This window comes from Haliotis rubra, unplaced genomic scaffold (genome assembly GCF_003918875.1).
Source record: "Haliotis rubra isolate DU_JTF1 unplaced genomic scaffold, ASM391887v1 Scf1059, whole genome shotgun sequence".
In the NCBI taxonomy this organism is placed as follows: Eukaryota; Metazoa; Mollusca; class Gastropoda; order Lepetellida; family Haliotidae; genus Haliotis; species Haliotis rubra.
This window is the reverse complement of record NW_025764958.1, coordinates 179,902-206,227: the sequence shown is the minus strand read 5'-3', so window position 1 is coordinate 206,227 and position 26,326 is coordinate 179,902. Positions and strand designations below refer to the sequence as shown.

At 38.9% G+C, this 26,326-nt stretch overlaps 2 protein-coding genes across 2 annotated transcripts; both read left to right on the top strand.

The window, feature by feature from the left end:
• Positions 1-2,287: 2,287 nt before the first annotated feature.
• On the top strand, positions 2,288-12,529 carry LOC124277254. Its single transcript, XM_046712908.1, has 8 exons — positions 2,288-2,567; positions 4,191-4,328; positions 5,983-6,282; positions 7,389-7,570; positions 7,984-8,157; positions 8,432-8,521; positions 11,002-11,163; positions 12,419-12,529. Exons 1-8 carry the CDS (start codon positions 2,492-2,494, stop codon positions 12,527-12,529), a joined length of 1,233 nt encoding a protein of 410 aa, XP_046568864.1. The 5' UTR covers positions 2,288-2,491.
• A 3,151-nt stretch (positions 12,530-15,680) lies between these two features.
• LOC124277281 (glutamate receptor ionotropic, kainate 2-like) lies at positions 15,681-18,784 on the top strand. Its single transcript, XM_046712937.1, has 4 exons — positions 15,681-15,864; positions 16,264-16,481; positions 16,911-17,179; positions 18,401-18,784. The coding sequence occupies exons 1-4, from the start codon at positions 15,807-15,809 to the stop codon at positions 18,702-18,704; spliced, it is 849 nt and encodes a 282-aa protein (XP_046568893.1). The 5' UTR covers positions 15,681-15,806; the 3' UTR covers positions 18,705-18,784.
• The last annotated feature ends 7,542 nt before the right edge of the window (positions 18,785-26,326 follow it).

Below are 26,326 nucleotides of genomic sequence, written 5' to 3'. Positions count from 1 at the left end.
AATATGCTTCAATCGATGTCAGTTCCTTATGTAATTTAATGCATGTCACGAAAGATGTAACGAGGCTGGAACCGAACAATGTCGTATCATTCATTACATCAATAAGTCCTGGGGGTGGTTATAGGCAGTACTTTGAAATGATTGTGAAATACATCAGATTGACATCACAGGGATAGAAGACAAACTGATGTTTTCAATACCAGTCGTGTTCATATCCGTTACGAATGTCAAGGGACGTCTGTCTGAAGATTTCAGACAGAATCATATGTAAATGTTTGAGGCTGTGAAACGCATTCAGGTATCTATGGAAGCCTTGAAGGGAAACTGTCGCATTGTCGCCCTCATGAAATTTTAACCAAGCGCGACAATGCATTGAATGGATGGATAGTCGCCCTCAAGAAGGCTTGGTGTAACATAACAGTCAATGTAACGTGTTTATTGTAAATGTGCAAACGACCAAGAAAATAACAAAGAGTCATACGACGGCATTGATCAAACGTTCCTTGAGACGGCATGGCATGGTCTGGCTCGATCTCCCAACGACGATTAGAGATTCTCGCCCTCTTCAGTTACTTCCCCATGGCCCATTTCAGTGTATGTTTCAGGTGACCTTCCTGTACCAATAAGGGCAAATTCACAGTTCACGGACACGGCACGTGGTGTTCCGAGCACCGGGCTAATACAATGAGGACGAAATACCGCTCACTGATTTCATTACCGTAGTTTATGTAAAGTAATTAATATGCATATTGAGGAGGACTGAACCATGGAACAATTTGCCACACCAGTTATTGGTCTATAAGATAAATTTGTCAAATTTGGGTTTTAAAATATCATTCAGTCGATTTTCAGGTATTATTCCAATGTTGAAAGGGGCGGTGGGGTAACCTAATGGTTAAAGTGTTCGCTCCCCACGCCTCAGGCCCTGATTCGATTCACCACATGGGTACAAAGTGTGAAGCCCATTTCTGGTGTCCAACGCCCTGATATTGCTGGAATATTACTAAAAGTGACGTAAAACCAAGTTCACACACTCACCAATGTTGAAAATATCCTTAAAGATTACCGTCAACAAATATATATAAAGAAGTATTATACTGATTTGCTTTGCAATTACCTCCAGAGCGTTAGTGTTCTTGCGATTTTATATGGACTGAATTATTTTATCTTCGTTAAAGTCACAATCCAGAACACGGATGCTAGATTGGGAAACTGAACATATAACATATTTAGATCTGTGTCTTATGTCTCTTTATGGAAATTGTGGAAAATAAGATCGATAAAACTTTTTTTCTGTGTTTCATCGATGTCATTCAGCTCAAAGAAATAATACACGTACTATATCCGTCAACATCTCCTCATCGTGAGAATTAATGAAGCTGAAAACACTGCCGAGAACATTTCAATACCTTTGACCTTCTAAAGCGCTTTATGTAGGCCTCTTTTATGTACTTGACGATCCTGCATTCTATATATAACTGATGGAAATAGTCAGTTAGGTCACTTCAAAGAGAGTTATCGTATTTGACCTTTTCGAGAACTTATGTGGGGTTGATTATAAATATACTCAGAGGAGAAACCTTTCCCAGAGTTCGCAAATGACAGAATATAATGGAACCACATTGAATATATTGACTACCTCTCGCTTGCTTCGATCGATTAAATCAACTAATTCATTCAATACAAAAGAGTACATGCGAAGACTTGAAAAAACTAAAAAACACAGTAATTACATCAGCGCGCTGATGAGAGCCACACAAACATGAATGACGCATTGTCGCATGTTTTCGTTACTAATTTGATTCATTTACTACACATTAATCGAAAAGGCGATAATGCCACACATATATACATATGTCGCTTTGAGGCTCATGTTAAGTGCATCTTTGTCACGTTTTAGATGGTATGTCAGTCAGACAATTCGACATAGTTTGAACTTAAAATGATGTAACATTGTCCACGTTTGGTAACAATTAACATATATGAATATATTATTCAAATCACGACACTGCGACTATGGTCGCTCTTTGTTAAATGGTAAATATATTATTAAAAGCGTAAAAGTGCGATAATGCGACAGTGTCCCTTCAAGAATTCCAAAGCTCTCTACCTGCGAGGTAAACCTCTCACTAAACCACGCGTGAACGTGTACATTACCTTCTATCGAATATTTCAGAATCGTTTACTGACAGGCTATCATGTCTCCTTTGATGTTCCTCAAATAGGTGAATGAAACCAGTAACACGTGGACGTGAATTTCTATCAACACAGGCATCACTTTGCTGGGGTGCTGAATCAATGGCAAGCATTGCATCTCGGCTAATACGCTAACGGACGTTGACAGGTGTTTCGGAACAGATGATGCTTTTCCTTAATCCGGGTTTGACACATATTCAGACCTGAAGGTAAATGTCGATTGGTTTAGTTGCCCAGACGGAGAGAGGTTGTCAGGTTACGCCCCCACACAGTCGTGGATGCAGACGCATGTGTGATGTCGAGGATGTATACCTTGCAGGTGGTGTTCTTGGTGATGTGCATCACATTGCAAATTTGGACATCGTCACTTGGTGAGTTCATAGTGCTGCTATATGGCACAAAACTATTTTCCCATTGTGTATTTAGATGTGTTGAAATGGTATAGTGCATTAACATATTATATAATTATATAAATGTAGTGGCATACATACCCACCAACAGAAACATCGATGTATGAACGAAGGTGCCTGTCAAGTAACATCCTGCAGTTGCAGATTCTCTCGTTATTATAAATGTAGTGGCATACATACCCACCAACAGAAACATGGATGTATGAACGAAGGTGCCTGTCAAGTAACATCCTGCAGTTGCAGATTCTCTCGTTATTATAAATGTAGTGGCATACATACCCACCAACAGAAACATCGATGTATGAACGAAGGTGCCTGTCAAGTAACATCCTGCAGTTGCAGATTCTCTCGTTATTATAAATGTAGTGGCATACATACCCACCAACAGAAACATGGATGTATGAACGAAGGTGCCTGTCAAGTAACATCCTGCAGTTGCAGATTCTCTCGTTATTATAAATGTAGTGGCATACATACCCACCAACAGAAACATCGATGTATGAACGAAGGTGCCTGTCAAGTAACATCCTGCAGTTGCAGATTCTCTCGTTATTATAAATGTAGTGGCATACATACCCACCAACAGAAACATGGATGTATGAACGAAGGTGCCTGTCAAGTAACATCCTGCAGTTGCAGATTCTCTCGTTATTATAAATGTAGTGGCATACATACCCACCAACAGAAACATGGATGTATGAACGAAGGTGCCTGTCAAGTAGCATCCTGCAGTTGCAGATTCTCTCGTTATTATAAATGTAGTGGCATACATACCCACCAACAGAAACATGGATGTATGAACGAAGGTGCCTGTCAAGTAACATCCTGCAGTTGCAGATTCTCTCGTTATTATAAATGTAGTGGCATACATACCCACCAACAGAAACATGGATGTATGAACGAAGGTGCCTGTCAAGTAACATCCTGCAGTTGCAGATTCTCTCGTTATTATAAATGTAGTGGCATACATACCCACCAACAGAAACATGGATGTATGAACGAAGGTGCCTGTCAAGTAACATCCTGCAGTTGCAGATTCTCTCGTTATTATAAATGTAGTGGCATACATACCCACCAACAGAAACATGGATGTATGAACGAAGGTGCCTGTCAAGTAACATCCTGCAGTTGCAGATTCTCTCGTTATTATAAATGTAGTGGCATACATACCCACCAACAGAAACATCGATGTATGAACGAAGGTGCCTGTCAAGTAGCATCCTGCAGTTGCAGATTCTCTTGTTATTATAAATGTAGTGGCATACATACCCACCAACAGAAACATGGATGTATGAACGAAGGTGCCTGTCAAGTAGCATCCTGCAGTTGCAGATTCTCTCGTTATTCAGAAGGTGTCTTCCACTGTTAACCACTAGAATATTGTTTTAATGATTGTCTCCTTGAAAATATGAAACAATAATAAGGTGAATATTGCACTTATTGATTATAAATGAGCGAGTAAGAGGAGAAGGCAAGTAACATCGATTGGATTGGGTCAGTTAATTGTGTGTTTACCGAGAAAAACGATCGTAGATTCTTGGTACGTTGAATCATGTAATCAATATTCTTTAAATGTGTTAACAGATATTTTGCTGATCACCGAAGCGAATGGGAAATGTCCACATCCCGTTGTGTGCCTTAGAAATGACTCGGCCATTGATCAGTTCAAACTGACCTTTTACCTCGTTTCTGCTCAAGAGCAATTTGCTGCGTGGAAAACAGGTAGCCTTTCTTACTTATTTAAAACCTCACTCAATTACCATTTACATGTTTGCCTAAACCTGTTAATTGTTTTGGTATATATGTCACTACCTTTTGTGTTGATTTAGGTGGTGCTGCTTGTTTGGGAGGGGCTTATGGGGCGGTTTATGAGAGAAATAGAGGGACAAATATGATCAGTTTGAGCAGGGAGACTATATAAGGGGGTAGTGGTCACTCCTCGGAAAGCCCCTAAGCTATGCCTCGGCTCGTCATGTGACCAGTGTAGCCAATATGGCGGCGGCGTAGTTTTTAAGATTGAGCCCGGTTTAGTTTTAACAGCTGATTACATACGCTGAGTGTTGTGACAACTGAAAACCTACATGTAGAAGATAAGTTACCTATTCTGTCACTTCATTTTAAGTCAAATAATTGTTATTAGTGTCAGTGTCAGTATTAGTACAGTAGATTTGTAGTAAAGTTTCAAGTCGGCATGTTGTAGCTCACTGGCTTCAATTCTCAGTACACAGCGAAGAAAGACTAAATTCTATCGCTAAAAACTTCTTTCACATATTCGTTTAATTTTTAGAAGGGAAATATACCTTTAGTTGAAAGGTGTTTGCAAGTAATAGTGATAGTTTTATAACTAAACATTTTTTGTTAGGGTGTATTTGAGGTGTGTGAAAAATATGACATATCTCCGATCTGCCATTGAAATACTACAGGGCGTTGTTTGAGTGTTTCTAGTTATTGTTCTAAAACATCTTTCACATACACCTTTAATTTTTATGAGGGGAATATACCATCAGGTGAAAGGTGTTTGCAAGTAATAGTGATAGTTTTATAACTTAAATTTTTTTTTTAGGGTGTAGTTGAGGTGTGTGAAAAATAAGACGCCGATCTGTTCCGATACGCCATTGATGCTTCTGAGGCTTGAGTGTTATAGTTCTAAAACTTCTTTCTTTCTTGTTGATCTTAGTATTTGACAAAACTGGAAAGGTGTTTACAACGCTTTGTGATAGTTCTAAACTTTCTGTTTTTGAGAGGTGTGCGACAGTGTCAGTTAACATTCTGTCAATGCCGATGTCATTCCACACATGCAATAAGATATCTGAATTAGTTACTAATGTAAAAAAATGTCTCAAAGTAGATTTTGTTTAAAAAGGACAGCTGATGTTAACACATGTGTTCTACCGATAGTTTTGTGTTCTTTAACATGTTTGGGGAGGGATGGCCGTGGTGTATCATTATTCTTTCATTCATTCACATAAAGTTCTTTTCTTTTGTTCTTTTCTTTATTTCTTTCATTCATTCACATCTAATTCTTGCTCTTAATTAATTCATTCATTCATTGTAAAATTCCGACTGATACAATACACTGGCTGAAGTACTGTTAAACGCAGCCGAAGTTGCGCTGGGAACGAACCAAGTCACTGTGTGCGTTGGAGCATGACGAGGCACACGCTAATTAGTACAAATGGTAAAGAAAGCAAGCGCGTGACCTATCCCTGCTGTAGAGTATCCCTGGTTTGAGGCATCCATGGTATTTTAGAAATCCCTGATTCCATTTGATCTGTATGGTGCATTTCGCTAATATCTAAAATAATGGAGAAGTCAATGCTGGTTATATAGGTACTCATGGTGGTCTAGTTACATCCATACCGTGTTTGAGTTTCAGCGAGATCGGTACATGGGGATGTCGTGATCATGGCATCCCTCTCTTCCTGTCAGCGTCACTTCACTCCCACCACCAGCAGGGACGACTTCAACATCACCTTCTGCTCCTCCATCTGCCCCGCGTTCCTATCCAACCAGGAAATATTCATTCATACAGTATTCAACGTCACAAATGCAAAGCAGTCTAACTTTAATTCCCTCATCAGACCCGATTCTATGGAAGATGTCATGAGAGCCATCATCTCAATACTCAACCATGTGAAGTGGAAGACGTTCGTTGTTATAACTTCATCTTATGACGGTAGGATATAAAACACTCCAAACATTCTATAACAAATGACTAAGCAGCAGAGCTTGAAATAGTAGAAAAGTATTCCCTTGCATTTACACAAGTCAATTAGGGATACAGTAATACTTCAGATACAACATTCAAGTATATATTATATATGACTTCGTAAACAAACGCAATAATGGATATTATATGCAATTTTGGATACAACAGTCCAGTATTTGTATACGCCACTCAATTGATGATATTATACACACATTCGTTTAAGAATAAGATACATTTATATATAGCTTAGATATATTTACCATACATTGCTTTAGCATATGCCTTGGGTGCCGACAAACGACGGTCATACAGCCGGGCTCTGATAACTTACTTCCTTACAATTCACGCTACGATTTATTATTTGAAATATTCTATGGGGCCAAAATGACCTATATTCTAAAATATTGCGTCGTAAGAAAATTGATTGTGTAACTTTCGTCAATACATCAGCTAGAAACGCTAAAACAGACATGATGCTTATGGTATTTACAGTTTTCACTGAACTATCTGAAGGTACGCTGGCTTCGTTCAAGCTAATGCAAGTGGATACAAAAGTATAACAGATATAACAGATGAAAACATCAATTGTAATGGAATCAGCATGCTAAACCATAACCAATATAATGCTCACTAAATGACACTTTTTACATTTTGGTCCCTAGTATGGTGATCTACCTTCAGTTGTTGGCGATCTATAGCCCATTTTTACATTGTATTGTCCAGAAATACTTTTTTACTTTTAAACATATGTGCTAGCTAGTTTTAACTCAACCTGTGATAATCTAGTGGTTTTACTGTCCTTCGTTGACAGGGTTTTATATATTATATGTATGTATTATGAATTTAGAACTAGTTTTACTCACGATATGGTTGAAATATTGCCGATGTGACTTTAAATATTAACTCACTTACTCACTCACTTTTTACATTTTGACTGTTAACAATTATTTTCATATACTGCGTCGACCAAAAACAATCAATATTATTAGTGAATATTCCATCAGAAAATTAGTAAAATATCAGCCAAGAAGGTTATATCCCATGAACTACTTTCCAGGTGTCTTTGTTCACAGTTTTGACTGCACTATCTGGAGGTCGACTGGCTTCGATCAAGTTACTGCTATACATGATAGATGATCCCAACAATCCACTTGAAAGTATTGACCTCGCCAGTATCTACGAGCTGCTTCCGGTGAAGGACCTCAACCTTCTTGTGGTGTGTCCATTCGAATGTATACAGAAACACCTCAATCAGGTAGTGCTTCCAATTTCAGTCCAGTTTGAAAGGTCAGCTACAATAACAGCTATATTGGTGCTGGATACCGTTTCAAAACACGTGTGTTTACTTTGATACCTGAATATGACAACATACATTTTACATAATTTTACTATGATAAAACATCTGAAGGAAATTTGAAGGAAATACCAAGTTTCCTTAACATCTCATATACATAACATTTTAAGATTTACGCCTGTTTTAAGTAATACTAATATTATAAGTATATTTTCTCTATCGTTACGAATGACGGAAGTGTTTTACAAGACTTTTAAGGGCAGAATATAAGGACATTGGGGTAGCTTCACAAAGATCAGGTCAATTCAATACTGCTTGCAACGTAGAATTACTTGGGAAAGATAAAGCTTGTATGATGTGCTATGTATTGTCAGGCTCACGTGTTGGAATCAAACACGTCAGTGGAGAAGTCAACTAGGCTCTCTCAATGGCTGATGGTTCCTTCCGCCGGAAGTGTCATGGATATTGCGCACAGCCGTGAGCCATTCAAAACTGAGGACGTTGTGTTTCTGGAGTTCATGCCGTGTTCGAGGTACTATTTACCACTGGTAAGCAACTGTTGGACGTGCGTTCATCTTATGCAGTTAACTGCAAAGACATAGTTGGGAGTGCAAGGGAATACTTGTTAAAGTATCAGTGGTGTGAAATGAATTCGGTGGAAAGAGAAAACACAGTTTATGTGAACATTTTTCTTCTATCCTCCATGCAAAAGCAAGGATGTGAAAAGTCCCATTGAATTCCAGCATTCTACCTTTATCGAAGACATGAAAGTTAAACATTGTATTGATGTACATGTTATGGTAACTCGTGTCATATTTGCAGAACCTGGAGATTACCACGAAACATTTACAAACCTTAGGAAGATTTAATATCACAGGTCAGGCTGCCGAGACAACAGGATGTGTTCACAAGGTAAATGTTGTCAATATCTGAAGTTACACGATCACCACCATAGGCTTGTGACCATAGTATTTGGACTGAGTGATAATATCTGTGGTAAAACTCAATACAGTAAACAACTGTTTTAACGAACTCAGAGGAACCATCAATTCTAATTCGTTATAACCATTAGTTCGTTAAAATATAGTTTTTTACTAAAATATAGTTAGTTATATGCGTGTTTGATATAACATTATCTTGGTGTATATGTGCACTGAATAGCTGGCTTCAAGTAATACAGATGTTTTACCTTATATTAGTGTAAAATCTCAATGGTCAACTGATAAAGCTGCACTGTATGACTTCCAGCTTTGTCTCTATAAAAACATCTCAGCAATATACTGCCATGGTTATTACTATACATTGTCAGCTAACGAGTTGGGAAGTGATTGAGCCTACAGTCTACTCCTCTATTGTTTGCAACGTCATTAAAGTCGGTCGCCGCCTTATTGTAGTCATGGATACAAGAGAGATACAAACGTGACTGAAATATTAGTTCCGCGATTTAGGTATTTTGTCAATCAATTTCGAAAGGAAACATCATTAGTGAATGAAAGAGATTGTTGGTTTTAGATTAAAGCTCTCAACCTTGCCTCAAATAAACCTTGTTAAAATAATATTCATATATGCTCATTTTGCCAGAGCAAAATAGAGCAGTGTTGATCACATATTTATATTTAACGCTGTTGTACAAAAATATTTACCTAGGAAAAAGGGTAGGTTTTATTGTGTATTCATAGATTGTTCAAAAGCTTTTGATACAATCAACCAGTTTTATTTGACTGTTTGAAAGATAATGAGATAAATGGCAGGTTTTATCATATTTTGTTATCGATGTTAGCCCTCAGCTTGTGTTATTTAAAACACCCAGTGGTCTCACTCACAGGTTTAGGTGTAATTAAGGCACCCGGTTATTCATTTTTTCATAAAACAAACTCTTCTCAATTTTTGAAACATTTGGTGGAAAAGGTGTAAATAATACTATTAATGTGGATAATCTTTATGCATTGATGTTTGCAGATGTGTCTGGAAGTGCTGACACTGCACTTCTATTACAGAAGAGTTTAAACGCCCTAGAGTTGTTTTGTAAACATAATGGTATGAAAGTTCATTTAGCTAAAACTAAAATAATTTTTCCGCAATTCTGGTCCTTTAAGACATTATAAAAATTGTGTTTTTTTTAAAGTAAACAAATTGAAGTTGCTACATTTTATAGATATTTTGGAATTGTTTTCTCCTCAAGGTTAGTTTGGACTTAAGACCAATGTCGTCTCTTTTCCCAGGCAAATAAAGAACTCGTGTCTATCTATTCCTGCCAAAAAAACTTTGGCCATATGACAGCGAATAATGTTTTTAAATTATTTGGTGCAGTTATTTTACCTATTCTATGTTTTGGTTCTGAAGTGTGGGGAACTTCTTATTGTACGATTATTGAAGGTTTCCAAAGTAAAATTTGCAGGCGGTTCTTAACAGTTGGTAGAAATGTTAGTAGCAGTTTAGTTCTAGCTGAATGTGTCTGTCTGTATATATGTATGTCTGTCTGTCATCTTCCCAGATATCAAATCATTCAGTAGTATATTTACCTCGCGAGTTAAAAAGGTATTTAATATGTTTACCGAGCACTTTTCACTAAAAGACATAAGGTAGGTCATTTTCCATGAACTTTACTCTAATAAAAACGTGAGGTGTGCCCCTTGGACTTATTTGTACAAATCAAACGAAATGTCATGCACTCTTACATGACAGAAACGTTGTTTCATTCATGATACAGGGCATTTACTTACGTACTAACAGTACTTGATTTATACCTTGCACAAATATCGCCTTTTGCACAGATTTCTCATATGAAATGCTTTCCACCTTCAATAAAATATTTCAGGTAAGTTCAAGAAACTTTAACAAACCTATGTTCGGTTGGGCTTTAACCTCTGTATGTTTGCAATACTGGATATTTTCATAAAAATGTTCATTTTTCTACCAAGAATACGTGTGAAACGTTAATCTATTCGCACTCTTTAAGATAACTTTACTCTTACAACAATGTGGCCTAATATTTTCATTTACTGAGTGGACACGATGAGCTCGAAATATATTTACTGAGCATTGCACTGTTTTCACCCATAAGAAGTGTGAACTTTTATGCTGTTAATTTGTTTTGGGCATTATGATTATTGAAATCATTTGGAACAAATTTAACCTCTTGCAAGGATTCTTTATATGAGAAGCATGTTCGGTTGGATATTAACGGATTGCAAACGTCCGGATATTCTTATGACAATGTTCATATTTTCATATTTTAATCTTATCTAATACCATTTGGTTAGCCATAGGGTACGTCCCATGTAATAGCAATACAGTTGTCTGACTACGGTGTAAAACCCTACTGCTTACCTAATACAACTGTGATATCTGATTATGCCATAAAATCAAATGAGCACAATCTTCGTCTGCAGACTGCAGTCATAAGTGAAGTTTTAAGCACAGACCCCACTGGAACAAAAGTCGACACCGTAGGCTATATTGCGAGTGATGGCGATGTGGGAGTCAAGCATGAACTCTATCATGCCAGGAAATATGGATTTTACAACCGGACGTTAATTGTCGGGACGCTGGAGGTCAAATATACTTCATGTTCGGAGAGAGTATTTTTTAGATCATGAAGATGTGTTTCCGACGTTCACCTAACATGCAAACATTCTGTTTGGCAGTATTTGATTAAATTACAGACAAACATGTAATATTTATTCCACATTTTTGTCACCACCTTACATGTGGTGTAAAAGGGACAGTCCAGGGTATTCTTCTGAACTGACTACCTATATTTATTTCAACCTTCGCATGGCAGTAATACTGTTGTGAGCCGTCAGGTAAAGAATACTTCCAATTTTAGGCAAATTGTTTAAATTGCAGGTGCTACCTGTAGGGCAGGGCATGTTTACCCTTTTCGCGAACACCCGGTGTTTTCACTGATTCTCAGTGATCCATTCATCTTGTTTCCACAGTTATGTTTCCCTTTACACCAAACGGGATATGTTTCTAAGGGCAGATATCACAGTGTATTCTTTTGCACTGACGTTTTAGATGAGTGGATAAACGGGATTAAGTGAGTTGATATATAGACTGAACTAAATATCGACTGCTGAGCAGAACTTCCTCTGACATGTTTGAAACGCCCAGACACCTGCTTCTGTTAGCTTTACTTTAGCACATTGCGTGCAACGTTCACTTTCTATCCTTGCAATGCACACCACGGAAATGTTTATACCTACAAGTTCCCAACTATATGTTTTAAAGTGCACCTGAAAAATCGTTGAGAAAATATTCAGGAATCTGGAAACACTAAAGGGATATAATTATTGTAAACTGTGGAAGTCAGTGCCTCAGCTCGTAAGACGACTCATCATGTCTTTATTTGTTCCTTATATCAAAAGGAAAGAGTTTGGCTGTATTCCAAGGTATATTAGATATTGTACTGCAACAGCAAAGATATATACATGTAGATATTTCTATGACATGATGTAAGTTTCCTGATGGAGCTTGTGAAGCCAAGTTCAAAATCACTTCAGTCGAAGATGATATATGAAAGTATGGATCCTGTAAAGATGGATTCTAGCCATGTATCTGCGGCCACTGATTGCCGTATAGTGAAAGCAGGGCAGAACGTATTTCGAGTAAATTCATTTTGTGATGAATAGTGACCTCAAATGTTTATAATATGAAGAACAGGTCAAGGGTACTAATTTCAGTTCTTCTCAACTGTTTGTTTTTAACAAAAACTCATAATGATGAAATATGTCGTGAATAACATCCGATTAACATCATATTAATGTGGTTTGTTATGTTTTGTAACACCTTTTTGTCTTGATACAGTGGGCACCATATGTGATCAAGAAAGTGGAGAACGGTTCTGTCTGGTTCGACGGTCTTTGTATCCAACTTGTGAAGGAACTGGCGAGACAACTCAATTTCAGGCAGGTTTAATGCCTATATATACAGTAACGAGCAGAAAAAATGCGACTTTTCACAGACGTAGTTTCAAAATTAATTTACTGATAAATTCAGTCATATTTTCCATACATCCACTCTGGATACTGAAGTTTACATTTATGCAAGTCAATAGTCTGTTAGTCCACCGTTTCTCTCGATGCACTGCTGAATACGGCGTCCCATGCTGTCAATCAAATTGTCTATGTAGTCCTGGGTAGGTCCACCCATATTTGACTGATGAGATTAGACGACTCAACGACACTCTTTGGTTCCAACTTTTCTAATTTGTCCTTCATAATCTGCCACACATTTTCAATTGGGTTCAGGTCTGGTGATGCCGCTGGAAATTTCTGTAAGGTCACGTGACTCGTTTCAAACCAGTTACAGGTGTGTCTTGACTTGTGTACAGGTGCATTGTCCTGTAAAAGTTGAAAGGTATTCAACTCTGTCCTATATGGGATTCCACTACGCCTTCTTGTATAAGTGGGGCGGTGGGGTAGCCAAGTGGTTAAAGCGTTCGCTCGTCACGCCGAAGGCCCGGGTTCGATTCCCCACATGGGTACAATTTGTGAAGCCCATTTCTGGTGTCCCCTGCCGTGATATTGCTCGAATATAGCTAAAAACGGCGTAAAATCATACTCAGTCAGTCAGTCAGTCAGTCAGTTCTTGTATAAATTGACAGTACTTGCGTGAATCCATCCTTCCTGTAATAGTTACCCCGAGTTTGCCTATACCACCCCAAACCATGACACTGGGTGAGAACTTCGGAACCATTTTGCAGCTACGTCCACCTCTTGACCACCTCTTTCTTGTGATCCTATAAAACTGAAACTTTGATTCGTCAGTAAAACCACATTTGAAAAGTCTGTACCCTGCATTTCCCTGCACCACTCGAGCCTTTTCTCCATATGTGCTGTTGTCGTCAATTGAACTTTCTTCGGCACTCGCTTGACATATCCAGATTGCTTTAAAGATCTTCTGATTGTCCATTCTGATACCTTAGGGGTTCCTTGACTCGACGCCTTCACAGCAAGCTGTTTTGCAGACCAGTTTGGGTACGCCGCCGCGAGACGCGCGATAGTCGTCTGTCATTTGCCCCAAGAGTAGCACGACGTCCCTAACCCTGCGTCAAATTTCTTAATATTTAGGTAAACAGAGGCCCGATGCAGTCCCGTCAGTTTCACAAGTCTAGTTACGGATGTAATACCTGCTTCATAATATGTCAAGAGTCTATTTCTGTTGTTTTGTAACGTCATGGCAAAGCTTCGGTATCGTCTGCTAGCAACGAGGTCACGTGATCAAGCCATCCCTGAACCCAAGGGAGATAATTCCATACCAACGAGGCAAGCTACTGGCGACTAGAAACAATGTATTTCGGCTTTTTTGATAGTAGGATCGAGTCTACAGAATAAAGTTTTTTGTCGCATTATTTCTGCTCGTTACTAGATATATATATGTGTGTGTGTGTGTGTGTGTGTGTGTGTGTGTGTGTGTGTGTGTGTGTGTGTGTGTGTGTGTGTGTGTGTGTGTGTGTGTGTGTGTGTGTGTGTGTGTGTGTGTGAGTTCTGAACCCTCTCCCTCTCTCTGTATTTGTGCGTATGTGTTCTCCAACATAGTTGTGACTTATTGTTTGTGTGTTTGATAGCTACACACTTGTGGAGCCAGAAGACAGGGAGTGGAGTCGGATCCTGAATGGCAGTTGGACGGGGCTGGTGAAGTTACTTACTGACGGGGTATGTTACAGCTACAATGCGAAGAATTACCGATGGTCCCTTCAGTGCAACTACAGTAACTGTTGATATGCAGAACTGCATCTGTGTTATAATGATGATACAATTGAAACGAAATCAGACGAGGATCGTATTGGTGTTCCTTTGTTCCTTTTGAGTCGATAAGCTGTAACAGACAACAGACACTATTTCTGTGGCAGCAATAATTGTTCATTGTTCATCAGTGCATTGTTCTACACAGCAGTAATTTAAAACGCGGTGAACAAAGATGTACCTACATTTGTCATTTGAAGTTAAGTTTACAGAAAAACAAGAAGTCTGATAATGGACTTCTTCAATTTGGGGGTAAAACCTTTAGGCAAGAAGGCGTCTCCATGGGCACAATTGTGCTTCCGTCCTTGTGAATGTGTTCCCTTATGCTTATGAATCAGCATTTCTGTTTGGGTTGACAAAATCAAAATGAGGTAATTTGGCCAAGAAGTTTAACTTAGGCTTTCAATCAAATGGTCAGTTCCATTCCACTGATTTACCCATCTCAACTGGAAAGTAAGGAGACAAGTGAAACCGCCACATCTGTCTCATATTTAGATCCATGCATAAAGATTCAGAGTGACAAACAACTCTCCACTGGGCTATTTGACAAAATTTATAAGTTCAAATTTCCCATAGTCAATTTCCCTTTCATGTTGAACAATATTCCAACAGCTCTAGCCTTTGGTGTTTACATGTCAGAACTTTTGAGGTACAATCGAGAATGTTCTCTTCACCAAGGTTTCAAAGAGCGTCATACTACTCGTGCTGAGTTGCACAAGGTTACAACAGTCAAGGCTTCAGTAAAGTTTTCTAGATGTTTTATGGTAGACAAGTGGAGGGCATTTAAAAAGTTGATGCATCAGTGATAAAAATGATTTCCGATGCAATTCCCTATTTTAACTTTTCCCATAGCTTTAGGATTTTTTTCAGGTGAACAGTTGACCTGGTATCGAAACCGAACAATCATGTGTCAAAGTCGATGATTCATAGACACATGCTCAGTCATCAGATTGGCATTGTGTCAATCACTGGATTGTCTGATCCTGACTCCATTGTTTGCAGACCGCGTCGTACGGCTGTACCACTGCTGAATGCGTCGTCAAACATACACATGCTATTGACAAACTTGTACAATCGACTCTTATGAATGTGGAAAGGGTTTTGTGGTATTTAATGATCTGCTAGGACTGCTAGATAAAATGACTTACACGAAGTAACAGAAGTTGTTTTCGTACTTCCAGGACGTTGATATGATTGTGGCACCGATCACTGTGAGCGAAAGCAGATACACAGTCATTGATTTCACAGAGCCATACTTTTACGTCCACTCAGCACTTATCTTCAAGAAACAAGATCCCAACAGCAACAAATGGTTGACCCTACTCTCCCTGTTCCGTTACGAGGTTCTTGTTTGCATCTTCGTATCCTTCATCTTCTCCACTGTCATCCTCTTCGTCATAGAAGAAGTGACACCAGTCCGTTCGTGGACGGACGACAGACCTTCGGATATGCGGACCCGATATAGAGACATATTTTGGTATCATTTCGGAGCTCTTATGGCGAACGGTAAATCGGCAGTGTTCAATAACAAAATGTCTATACTGCCATTAAGTGTTATTTGTTTATTGATATTATACCAGCAATGATTTTACTGCATCACGCTTCTATTTGCTTACCGACTTTATTTGGTTATTGTTCATCATAGGCATATAAAAGAGTATCAGCCCAAAAACCCCGTGTATACGTTTGGGGACATTTGTGTTGAAAAACTTACAATATTATGTGTATCACTTGGCAATTGAGTCAAGTTTACGTCGCAAATCTTGTACCGACGGGGTTAATGCATTCCGACTATGTAAACCATGGGTCTACCCGTTCCGGGTACGACCCTAATGCGTGGTGTCTGAAATTTCGATACCGTTATACATATGATCATGCTTAACAAACCGTCAACCTATATTCCAGGAGGAGCATACCTTCCAAAAACAAAGTCCGGACGCACAGTGCTCAGCTGTTGGTGGCTGTTCACGGTAATAATGGCGGCCACCTACAGTGGTAACCTCATAGCGTTCCTCACCGACGGACGAGAAAAACCTCCCTTCTCTAGCCTGGCTGAGATGGTGCAGCAGGACACGTACAATTGGGGATTCGTGGGAGGGACAGCACTGGTCAATCTCTTTCAGGTCAGTACATGAACACTAAGTCTGAATAAGGTTTTACATCAAATGTAATTTAGCACAATAATATATGGCAATCCCACACATACATAAATGTGAAGCAACGGACGGAAGGAAGAAACATCACTCATGACCATCGGCATGAGTTGATGCAGACATCCAGAGGTCTCTGCACAGAAGATTGTTAATGTGTCTGGGATAAGCATGCGACTGACTCTTCCAGATCCTTCCAGTGTAAACACAGTTTCGACTCTGAAGGGACGTAACTCGGTTCAAGCCAGAGAAACGGTGAAGCGCAGAGACGGAGTTTGAAATATTCTACAGACGCTTCAATCAATAGCCACATACAGCATTGACATATATGATAGATACAGACAAGATGTAAAGAATAATATTCAATGCCACATAACAAGGGAAGCTATGCCATGTTTTCAGGAATCCAACATCTCCGTCTATCACAAGGTATGGCATGGTGTGGAGGAGATAATGGCAAACGAACCTGATTGGTTGAGTCTGGATGGAGACGAGCACATGCGACGAGCGGTCGAAAGCCAGTACGTCTACATAGCAGAAGAGTCCACTTTGGAGATGTGGGACGACCCACGTCGGTGTGATTTACAGATGTTACATGACAACTTCCTATTCAGCAAATATGCAGTTGGTCTGCCAAAACACAGTATATACACACAAGTCTTCTCCGAACAGTGAGTACCATATGCCTTGATACTTGCTATTGATATAGCTGAAATTTCCTAAATGAACTTTTATCTGGTTACGGTAAATGGTTTGCGTTAACATTTTTGTGATCCAAAATGTTGTAAATGTTTATCAAGACAAGTCATAGATATGACATTTTCACAATGACTAAATGTACTCAATCTTCATACTATGGTACAGATGGCAAAGTAGGTATTGAATGAGCCGCTGCTCCAGCAAGTCTCCCACCTGAATCTTGCTTGATTATTGATTTTTACATCACAAGTGATACGTATTTTAATGTCAAAACATTGAAGGATCGTTTTACTAATGTTAATTATCTTTTAATTATTGCTTTTTAAAAATAAATATAACTAATTGGAAAAAAATGATTGTTATGTATAAAAGATGTATTTTTAAAAATTGGCAGTTTAAATTAGTAACTGGGATTGTTAGTGGCGGTATCCTTGTAGGGGGTTTAAGTATCGTAAAATTATGGTCCTCCCGAGAGGATACGTAAGTCCCAAAACATTCAAAGTAAATTTAAACTGTCCTCTGTTTTAATCGTAAAACATATGTAAGATTTTATGTTTGGCTAGATGTGTCTAAATTGCTAACAACTGAAGGGATGGTGTAAATCCAGCTAGGGTCCATGCAGGAAGCAAATGTACTGTAAGTTCCCATGGTTCCTAGTATGGTGACCTACCTTCGGTTGTTGGCTGTTTTTATATTGTCTTGTCATTTGTAGAAGTTAAAATGTTTTAGAGTTAATTACTAGTTTTTAATATATATATCTGTGATAAACTAGTTGTTTTACTATGCTTCGTTGACAGCTTTTTTATAATTCACCTTTAATTAGTATGAATCTATAACTTAATTTAGTCATGATATAGCAGAAATATTGACAATGTGACTTAAAATCTTAATTCACTCACTCACTCACTCACTCTCCCACCGAATGCTTTCTGTGGCCTCAAGTCCATCCCTTTTATAAATGCGCATACATTCATTTAAATACAGTTAAAGATTACAACTGTGTGTATAGATAGAAAATAAATCGATAAAATCTTACTGATACAAAAATGTAGTTCCTCCTTTTCTAAGCGAAATAGTAGTCGAATTAAACTGCCAAATATGCCATGACAATAAGCTCGAAAGTCGTTTGCAAATGCATGTGACGGATAATAATGTAACTTTCTTGTGGTGTAAACGTTTTATTTCTGTTGTAGAATACTGAGAATATACGAAAGCGGCATCCTGAGTCTGTGGTGGGATCGATGGAAACCCAAACATCGGTGTCCATCTCCAAGCAGAAAAGCAAAGAGAGTTGACATGTTAACCTTGCAGAGCGCCTTCTATGGTGCAGGGGTGGGGGTGGCCATATCACTCCTAATCCTTGTTTGTGAAGTAATTCATAAACGGAGATGTAACCAAAGACAGCAAAAAAAGTCTGAGTGTGTGGAAGAACACTCCATGAAATCTGATACTTCATCGCAGGAACTATCTGATCCAGACATACCTTCCAGCACCTGACCCAAGACAGTGTTGTACAGGGGCATTATGACAGCTTATCATCTGTAACGCTATAATGTCGGTATAAACTCATAGACATTTGATAGTTATTGTCTAATATGTTTTGGTATAGCGAACTCATTCAGATACAAGCATGTTTGCAGATTTTACTTTGAACACCATGGCATGACAAACATGGAATTTTAGCATCTTCTGACAATTGACTCGGCTTTGAATAAACCCTTTCATCATATCAAAAGGCGTTAATTCCGGGGAAGACCCTCACAGGTCTTCATATGTTTGGTGAGTGAGTCGAGACATTAACGTTTCGTTAAGTAAATTCCAGCTAAATCATGGCAGTAGACACAGGATACGGATTCAGACACTGCACTATGTGGAGATTGACAGGATATATTGGTGGCAGTACAAGTGAACCCTATCCACACATGTCTCACCCACCGCCTACCACTTTGATGAAGATGTAGGGTCAACATGCTGACAGAGCAAACTACTTTATCGCAGCATATTCATTCTTGTTATATCCTGTTATTCATGTGCCGTGTGTGTGTGTGTGTGTAGTATTATTGGAGTCGTTGTAATGGGGGAAATGGACACTGAATGTTGTTCCTCACGTGAGCCCAGGAAATTTTCTTGTACCAACTGATGATTCTTCCCACCATACAAATTCATACACATTCTATACTGAGTCAAAAAAGAAACTTCACATTCTTTCTTCAGGGCACTATAAAAGAACAAGAGATGGTAAGATGGTTAAATTGTTATTATTTCATTGCTGAGATCTGTGTGATGTACTCGATACACTGACAGTGCCATAATCAGTTTCATTAGGCTACACCGCCGTTCCAACACATGGGTATACAGAATGTCAAGTCACAAGAATAAAAATGCGAAATTTCTCAGTTCAATATCGTGTATGGCCGCCCCCCGCATTCACCACTGCCAAACACCGTCTCCTCATCGACTGCCTGATGCTTGTGAACACGTGGTTGGGGATTCAGCGCCATTGCTCTTGCAAGGCAGCGCCAAGTTCCTGCAAATTCTGAGGTTGGTTCCTAAGACCACGAAGCCTTCTCCCAAGTGCAGACGTCGAGAATGGAGATTGGCAGCCCGCAACTGATTTCGAATGGTCTGTGAGGACAGTCGACCTCTAAACATCTCAGCCCTGGTTCGTGTAGCCGGCAGAAATCTGTCACGTAGGTGACGTAGGACGATTTGACGGTCTTCTGCTCGTGACGTCACACGTGGACGACCCGACCTTGGGCGATCAGAAGTGGTGCCAGTTTGTTGTAGGCGACCTCGCAAGTCATACACAGTACGACGGCTGCATACCATTGCTCTCGCGACGTCAATAACTGATCTTCCCGCTTGCAACATGCCAACGGCAAGTTCACTTTGCACATTGGACAATCGTGGCATTTCAAGTACCGTTAGAACTGTGGTTTAGAAGTGTTTTTTTCAATTCGTGAGGCCAATGCAAACACGTGCATATGAAGAAAACTTCGATGCGAAGATCGACTGCACGTGCAAAACCTGATTTGGCACTAACATCATTTGCACGACGAATGGATGGGTTTGAGTGGGTTTTGCTGACGTTTTTTCTAGAGTCGAAAGATAGGGATCCCATTTCGGATACATAGATATATCATCAGAGAAAAATTATTCATTATTTTTCAAATTACATTTTGTGAAGTTTCTTTTTTGACTCAGTATATTATTCACAATATGCTTTAATGCAATGGAAAACTTCACGTGACTACAAACAATTGATGTGAGTCATTATTCAGGAAAAGATGGATTTATCTGTGCATTCCACATTAATGCAACAGAGGATGCCATAGATTGAACAACTCAATCCTTTACTCCTTTCCGTAAGCATAAGCAAGTATCCATAGTACGAGTATATTATATAGTACGGCGATATCATTTGTTTGTCAATCGCTATGAAGATACAAGATGTTGCACATATGTAACGTTGTAAAAGTTTCACGAGGGGTCGCTGAAAAGATATGATACTGATTCCTGGACGCCGGTGGAATCCGTCATAAACACACTGAATACATCCGGGAACGTGAGGTACAAGTCAAAATTTGGAAAGGCAAAAGACTTCATTTTCGTCACTAATGCATTAAATAATCAAATGTTCTCCAAATACCTACCGTAAACCTTTTAAAATTTTTACTGAAGCCAGGCATGTTCCAATCTTGACAACTTCTGAGTAAGAATCGCATGACTCTTTGAGATTGACTGATTTAGCTTATTAAGCTGTATAGTGTTAATTAATATCCAAGCGTCTGTGTGATCTATCCAACCTGATGACACGGGTGCATATATGTTAAAATGAGATGATCAACGCCAGCAATGTTCTCTTCTTTGATAGACTAAAGGACATACACAGAATCATGCAACTATGGAATCCTAGAAGGGACATTGTCGCGTTGTCACCCTCACAAAAACAATTGTTTGATTGGCATTCTAGACGTTGGTGAGTCAAAAATGAAACATACAACTTTATGGATGACAAATTCTTGTTTACAACATTAAACGACGTTTCGATGTAGATTCTTACATCGTTATCAAGCTAAAAGTGACTACAACCAAATGGTGCGAAGCATATATACATATACTAAGCAGCAAAAGAAACGTCAGTTTGGAATTTTCCTTCGAAGAAACGAATAACTGTAAACTCATTTAATGTTTTGATTGTATATTTTTGACAACATCTCCAACTTTACCTGAGCAAAGACATTCTTTCCCAAACTCAGAATGGAACCCAGGAAATGGTCTCAAAACCGCAACCTGATCTCGGAGATGGTACGGTGTTCTCCATGTGTTTCATGCAACTCATGCTGCACGTGCTGTTCCCGAGGACCAGCCCTATAAAATGCACCCCCACATCTGGTTGAAACATTCACATTACAACGTCAGCTGGATGCCGTGACTCACGACAGCTCAGAGGAACCATGCGCTAGGAAGACTTAAAGCTGGCAACACTGCACAAGCCGTTGCCAATCACTTCCAGGTCAACGTTCGGACCATCTACAGGCTGCAGCAACGTTTCTGGGCCACCAACACCACAAACGATCGCCCCCGTACTGGCAGACCAAGGGTGACAACAACATCAAGTAATTAGTTCCACGCTATTTATGTCCCCTCCTGAACTATATATATAGAATGCCACATTATCTGTGTCGTATATATATATCTATGCAGCAAGATTGAAAGTGACAAACATCTCTCCACAAGACTGTATCACATAAGGGGTGACTCTAGTTTCCAGTAGTCATGGTACCCTTAATGCCGAGCAATATGCCTGCCGCTCCGGCTTTAGTGTTTATATTTATCAACTTTTGGGGTACAAATCGAGCGTACATTTTTAGCAAGGTTTGAAAGAGCCTCAAATGACGATTGCTCAGAAGTTGTTTGATGAATTTATAACATTCAAGGGGTGATTTAAGATTTCCAAAATATTTATGGTGGACACGCCCTCCCAATAGGCTAGATTACAAGCTAGTGCATGTGTTTGTGATGGTTGCTATTTATACACACGTGTTCATGATACACTCGATTCTGATTTTAGAAGAGATGTTTACTACCAAAATGATATCAGATATCGATGTCACAATCCCACGACGTGGACATGACGATATGTGGTGATAAAGTGATGTGTTGTACTAGAGTCAGTACCCAATTACAATACCTTTCATTGAAATGTGTGTCTCTTAAAATTCTGAAACCAATGGCAGAAAATTCAAGAACATGTCTCCCTTATAAGGGTAGTACATTTGTCAAATCTTTACCCACACATATATGCACATTAAATGACCAACGCCCAATTCTCTCTGCTCATACAAACCAAAGTGAGCTCTGAGGTCGTTAGCAACAATGTTGTTGTCTGACAATAAACCGCTTGGCTAACAAGAACTTGGAACATGCATTTCAGAGTAAGTGAGTGAGTTTAGTTCTACGACGCACTCAGTAATATTCCAGCTATAAGGTGGCGGTCTGTAAATAATCGAGTCTGGACCAGACAATCCAGTGATGAACAGCATGAGAATCGATCTACGCAAATGGCATGCGATGACATATGTCAACCGAGTCAGCGAGCCTGATCACCCGATTCCGTTAATCACCTCTTGCAACAAGCATGGGTTACTGCAAATCAATTCTAACCGGGACCTTCACGGGTTTGCATTTCAGCTATACGTTGACACAATATGTGGGAAACATTCAACTCTTATTCCACTTCTCAGTAATATTTACACACACGTCATATGAACAGCATTACCGTGGATGATACTAGTTTCCAGCTTGATGTTAAGATATTCGTAGATACACGTCCGCCTTTCGTAATACCATAGCACACACCGCATAACAAGAAAACCCTCCCTAAGAGTGAATGCGTTTTGTTTAATGCCTTTTTATGATAATATTAATAAGAGTACTTTTAAAGCGCCTCATCCACATCACTGAGGGACATGCTCTTAACGCATACAAGTCACAGTTCATTATTATCCCGGATAACCCAAGCTGCCTGTGAGGCGGTAGAAGGTAAAATGACATGACATACAATACCGGGTACCCATTTTGTGCAAGGTGAACAGAGGTGAGGTCGACGAGTCCGTTTCAAGTTGTATCTACGGGTCTTAGGCGTGTACAACGTCAGTGGAAGTCTTGAGAATGTGCTTGGTGCTGACAAACCAAATAACGATCCAGGATTAGAAACCAAGTTTATCGTTTTGTGGTACAACTATTGGACACAAATCTGAACAACTTACCCACCCAGAAGAACAGAAAATATCAGGTGGTCATTTGCAATAAAGTATATAAAAAGACCGAAATACACAGGCTCCACTAACTTTGTTTTCCTCAAACACTGATAGATACAATATATTCATAGATGTTACTGTGGTGTCATTGTGGTCATATACAGGCATTATGATAAGCCAACGTGTACAATACACCCTGCATATCACAACTGTTGTGCAATGTGTTGTTCTTACGACTATTCACATCAGTACATTTGCCTCCCCTAAAATAATGAAGCGTTTTGTACTCAGCATTATTTCAGCTATATGGTGGCGTTCTGTAAATAATCGAATCCGGACCAGAGAATCAACAGCATGAGCATCGGTCTACGCAGCTAGGATACGATGACATGTGCCAACAGGTCAGCGAGACTGGCCACCCGTTAGTCGCCTCTTATGACTGAAGACCAGTTGTGACCCGGATCTTCACGGGTAAATATATTTTGAAATTGTATCCATTTAAAACTGGATAAATAATGGTATGGTAACAATTCTTTAGGAAAACAGCCACTTTAAGCTAACCGTATGCATTGATACATGAGTAACCATAAAAATGGTTTTCATGGCACCAACCATTTTGCAAATCATGGCACGGGTCATTGACAAGTACGCAACACCGCAGGTAGGGGATCCACAAGATGCAGTGACATAATGAAAACTTGGATCCATGCTTACAATAGGCTTAGATATTTAAACCAAATTTGACCCCCACATCATAGCTTTCTGTTGAATCAATGATTTGATATTTAGCAAAGTGTGAATAGTATATATCATCCCCTTGAAAGGGGACGTATATCCGCAACCGTGGCCACGGCTACTTCTTGGATACCCAGAGGCCCATATGTCGCTTTCATCCATGAGGGCGCCGTTAGTCCAGTAGGGTTGTCCGTCAGCGGTACTTCGGGTGAGTTTCTCCTCTCTTTAAAAAATGAAAGTGAGCAATTTCTAATTAACCTACGTACGTAAGTAGTCATCGTGTAAGTAAACGCCAAAGATGGCAAACAGAGGTGGCAACCTGCCGTGACAATCAACCACGTCAAGATTATTTTAAGCAGTGTACAGTTGAATATATGTAAAAAAATTCAACAAAATAATCCACAACTCGAATAACCCTCCCACACGTTTCCATTAATTTGTTGATTTCTCCAGACATGTACTACTGTATAGCGCACACACACACATACAGTTATACATATACATATTCTGATGAAGTTCAGTAGTGTACAGTAGTACATGCACAGATGTAAAAGAAATCCACAAAATAAAGACATGAACATGAATTTCCCGCCTACTCGTTTCAACCTTATGATCATGGATTACTTACAGTTACAGATTACACTTTGATTTAACTTTGTAATGACGTCACAGTGTAACGTTCATGAACACGGTGATGCGGCGTTGCCATGACATCACATTGATCAGCGACTTACAATGCACAATGGTAAATGCAAGACAACTTTGTAATGTAATAGTTTTCCTCAGCTTTATGCTACATTGTATCACCTATATTCATTTTGAGAAAAGAAAGTAACTTGAATTTTATTTCCTTTCATGCTGCGCATTTGGGGATGAACTTGGTGTACTCTGTTTTCCCAAATGTATTCCTCATGAGACCCTCGGCATGTTGTAACATAAACATTATTTCTTGGCGAAGAAGTCCAGATCAGAGTGTACAGGAAATTGTTATTTCCTGTTTTAGAATTTTATGCATGAATTTTCAGCAATATGTGTAAGTTCCACAATTCTCCTGTTACATTTTGATGTACATCCTGTTACACCCTGAATTCTATAGATCTATATGTGTTAAGCTACGACTCTGCTGTTCACTTTTTATCATTGTTACATTGCGAATAATTCCATACATTTAAAATCAGCATTAATAAAAACATGGAACATTTTGTCTGATGTTATGGAAAGGTTTTGGGATACTTGGGGTTATGATACATAGATTCATAAAAAACGTAACGTATAGTATCAATACTAGTTTCACATGACATTTGGGATGATTTAATCAATTCTGTTTTCATATTACATTTATGGCAAAATTATAATTTCAGAACAGTTTGAATTACATATGTCAATTTATGCAATAGCTTAAAATCCTTGGTTAATACTGACGATCTATTTATTAATGCTACATGTCTCACAGCTGTTTACAGCTTTCATCATTTTTAGATATTTTTTTTTGTAAATTGTTAGTAATACATATTATTTTCTCTCCAAAATGGTAGTGGGTAAAGACTCTAAGTATCTATCAATGCATTAGCAAAGTTTAATAACCAATCTTCAGTTACTGTCTTTCATCTGAGTATCTAACTACTTGACATAATTGGTACGTAAGTCCCAAAACTTTCAAAGTAAAATATAAATTATCACATTTTAAACGTAGTATTTCTGTTATTTTAACTGTTGGCTAAATTTTCCTATAATCGCCAGCGGCTGAAGGGATGGTGTAAATCCAGCTAGGATCCATGCAGGTAGCAAAAGTAATATAAGTCCCCATGGCTCCTAGTATGGTGATCTACCTTCAGTTGTTGGCGATCTATAGCCCATTTTTATATTGTGTTGTCCCCTATAGTTAAAATGTTTTAGATTCGATTACTAGTTTTACATATATATCTGTGATATTCTAGTTGCTTTACTGTCCTTTGTCGGCAGATTTTATAATCTCTATATATATTCTATTTCAATGTCAAGTGTTCTCGTCACGATATGGCTGAAATATTGCCGATGTGACGTTAAATATTAACTCACTCACACTTACTTGACATAATTATTCAAAACAAGTACACATCGGAAAATATGTGGATAGATAGT

What these genes read in the sequence shown, in the direction of transcription:
- LOC124277254 (XM_046712908.1), top strand. Translation starts at nt 2,492, where the DNA reads ATGTCGAGGATGTATACCTTGCAGGTGGTGTTCTTGGTGATGTGCATC. An exon ending in AATTTGGACATCGTCACTTG is followed by an intron (nt 2,568 to 4,190) that starts GTGAGTTCATAG and finishes ATGTGTTAACAG; the next exon opens with ATATTTTGCTGATCACCGAA. An exon ending in CAACAGGATGTGTTCACAAG is followed by an intron (nt 8,522 to 11,001) that starts GTAAATGTTGTC and finishes CTTCGTCTGCAG; the next exon opens with ACTGCAGTCATAAGTGAAGT.
- LOC124277281 (XM_046712937.1), top strand. Translation starts at nt 15,807, where the DNA reads ATGCGGACCCGATATAGAGACATATTTTGGTATCATTTCGGAGCTCTT. An exon ending in CGGAGCTCTTATGGCGAACG is followed by an intron (nt 15,865 to 16,263) that starts GTAAATCGGCAG and finishes CCTATATTCCAG; the next exon opens with GAGGAGCATACCTTCCAAAA. An exon ending in CACTGGTCAATCTCTTTCAG is followed by an intron (nt 16,482 to 16,910) that starts GTCAGTACATGA and finishes CCATGTTTTCAG; the next exon opens with GAATCCAACATCTCCGTCTA.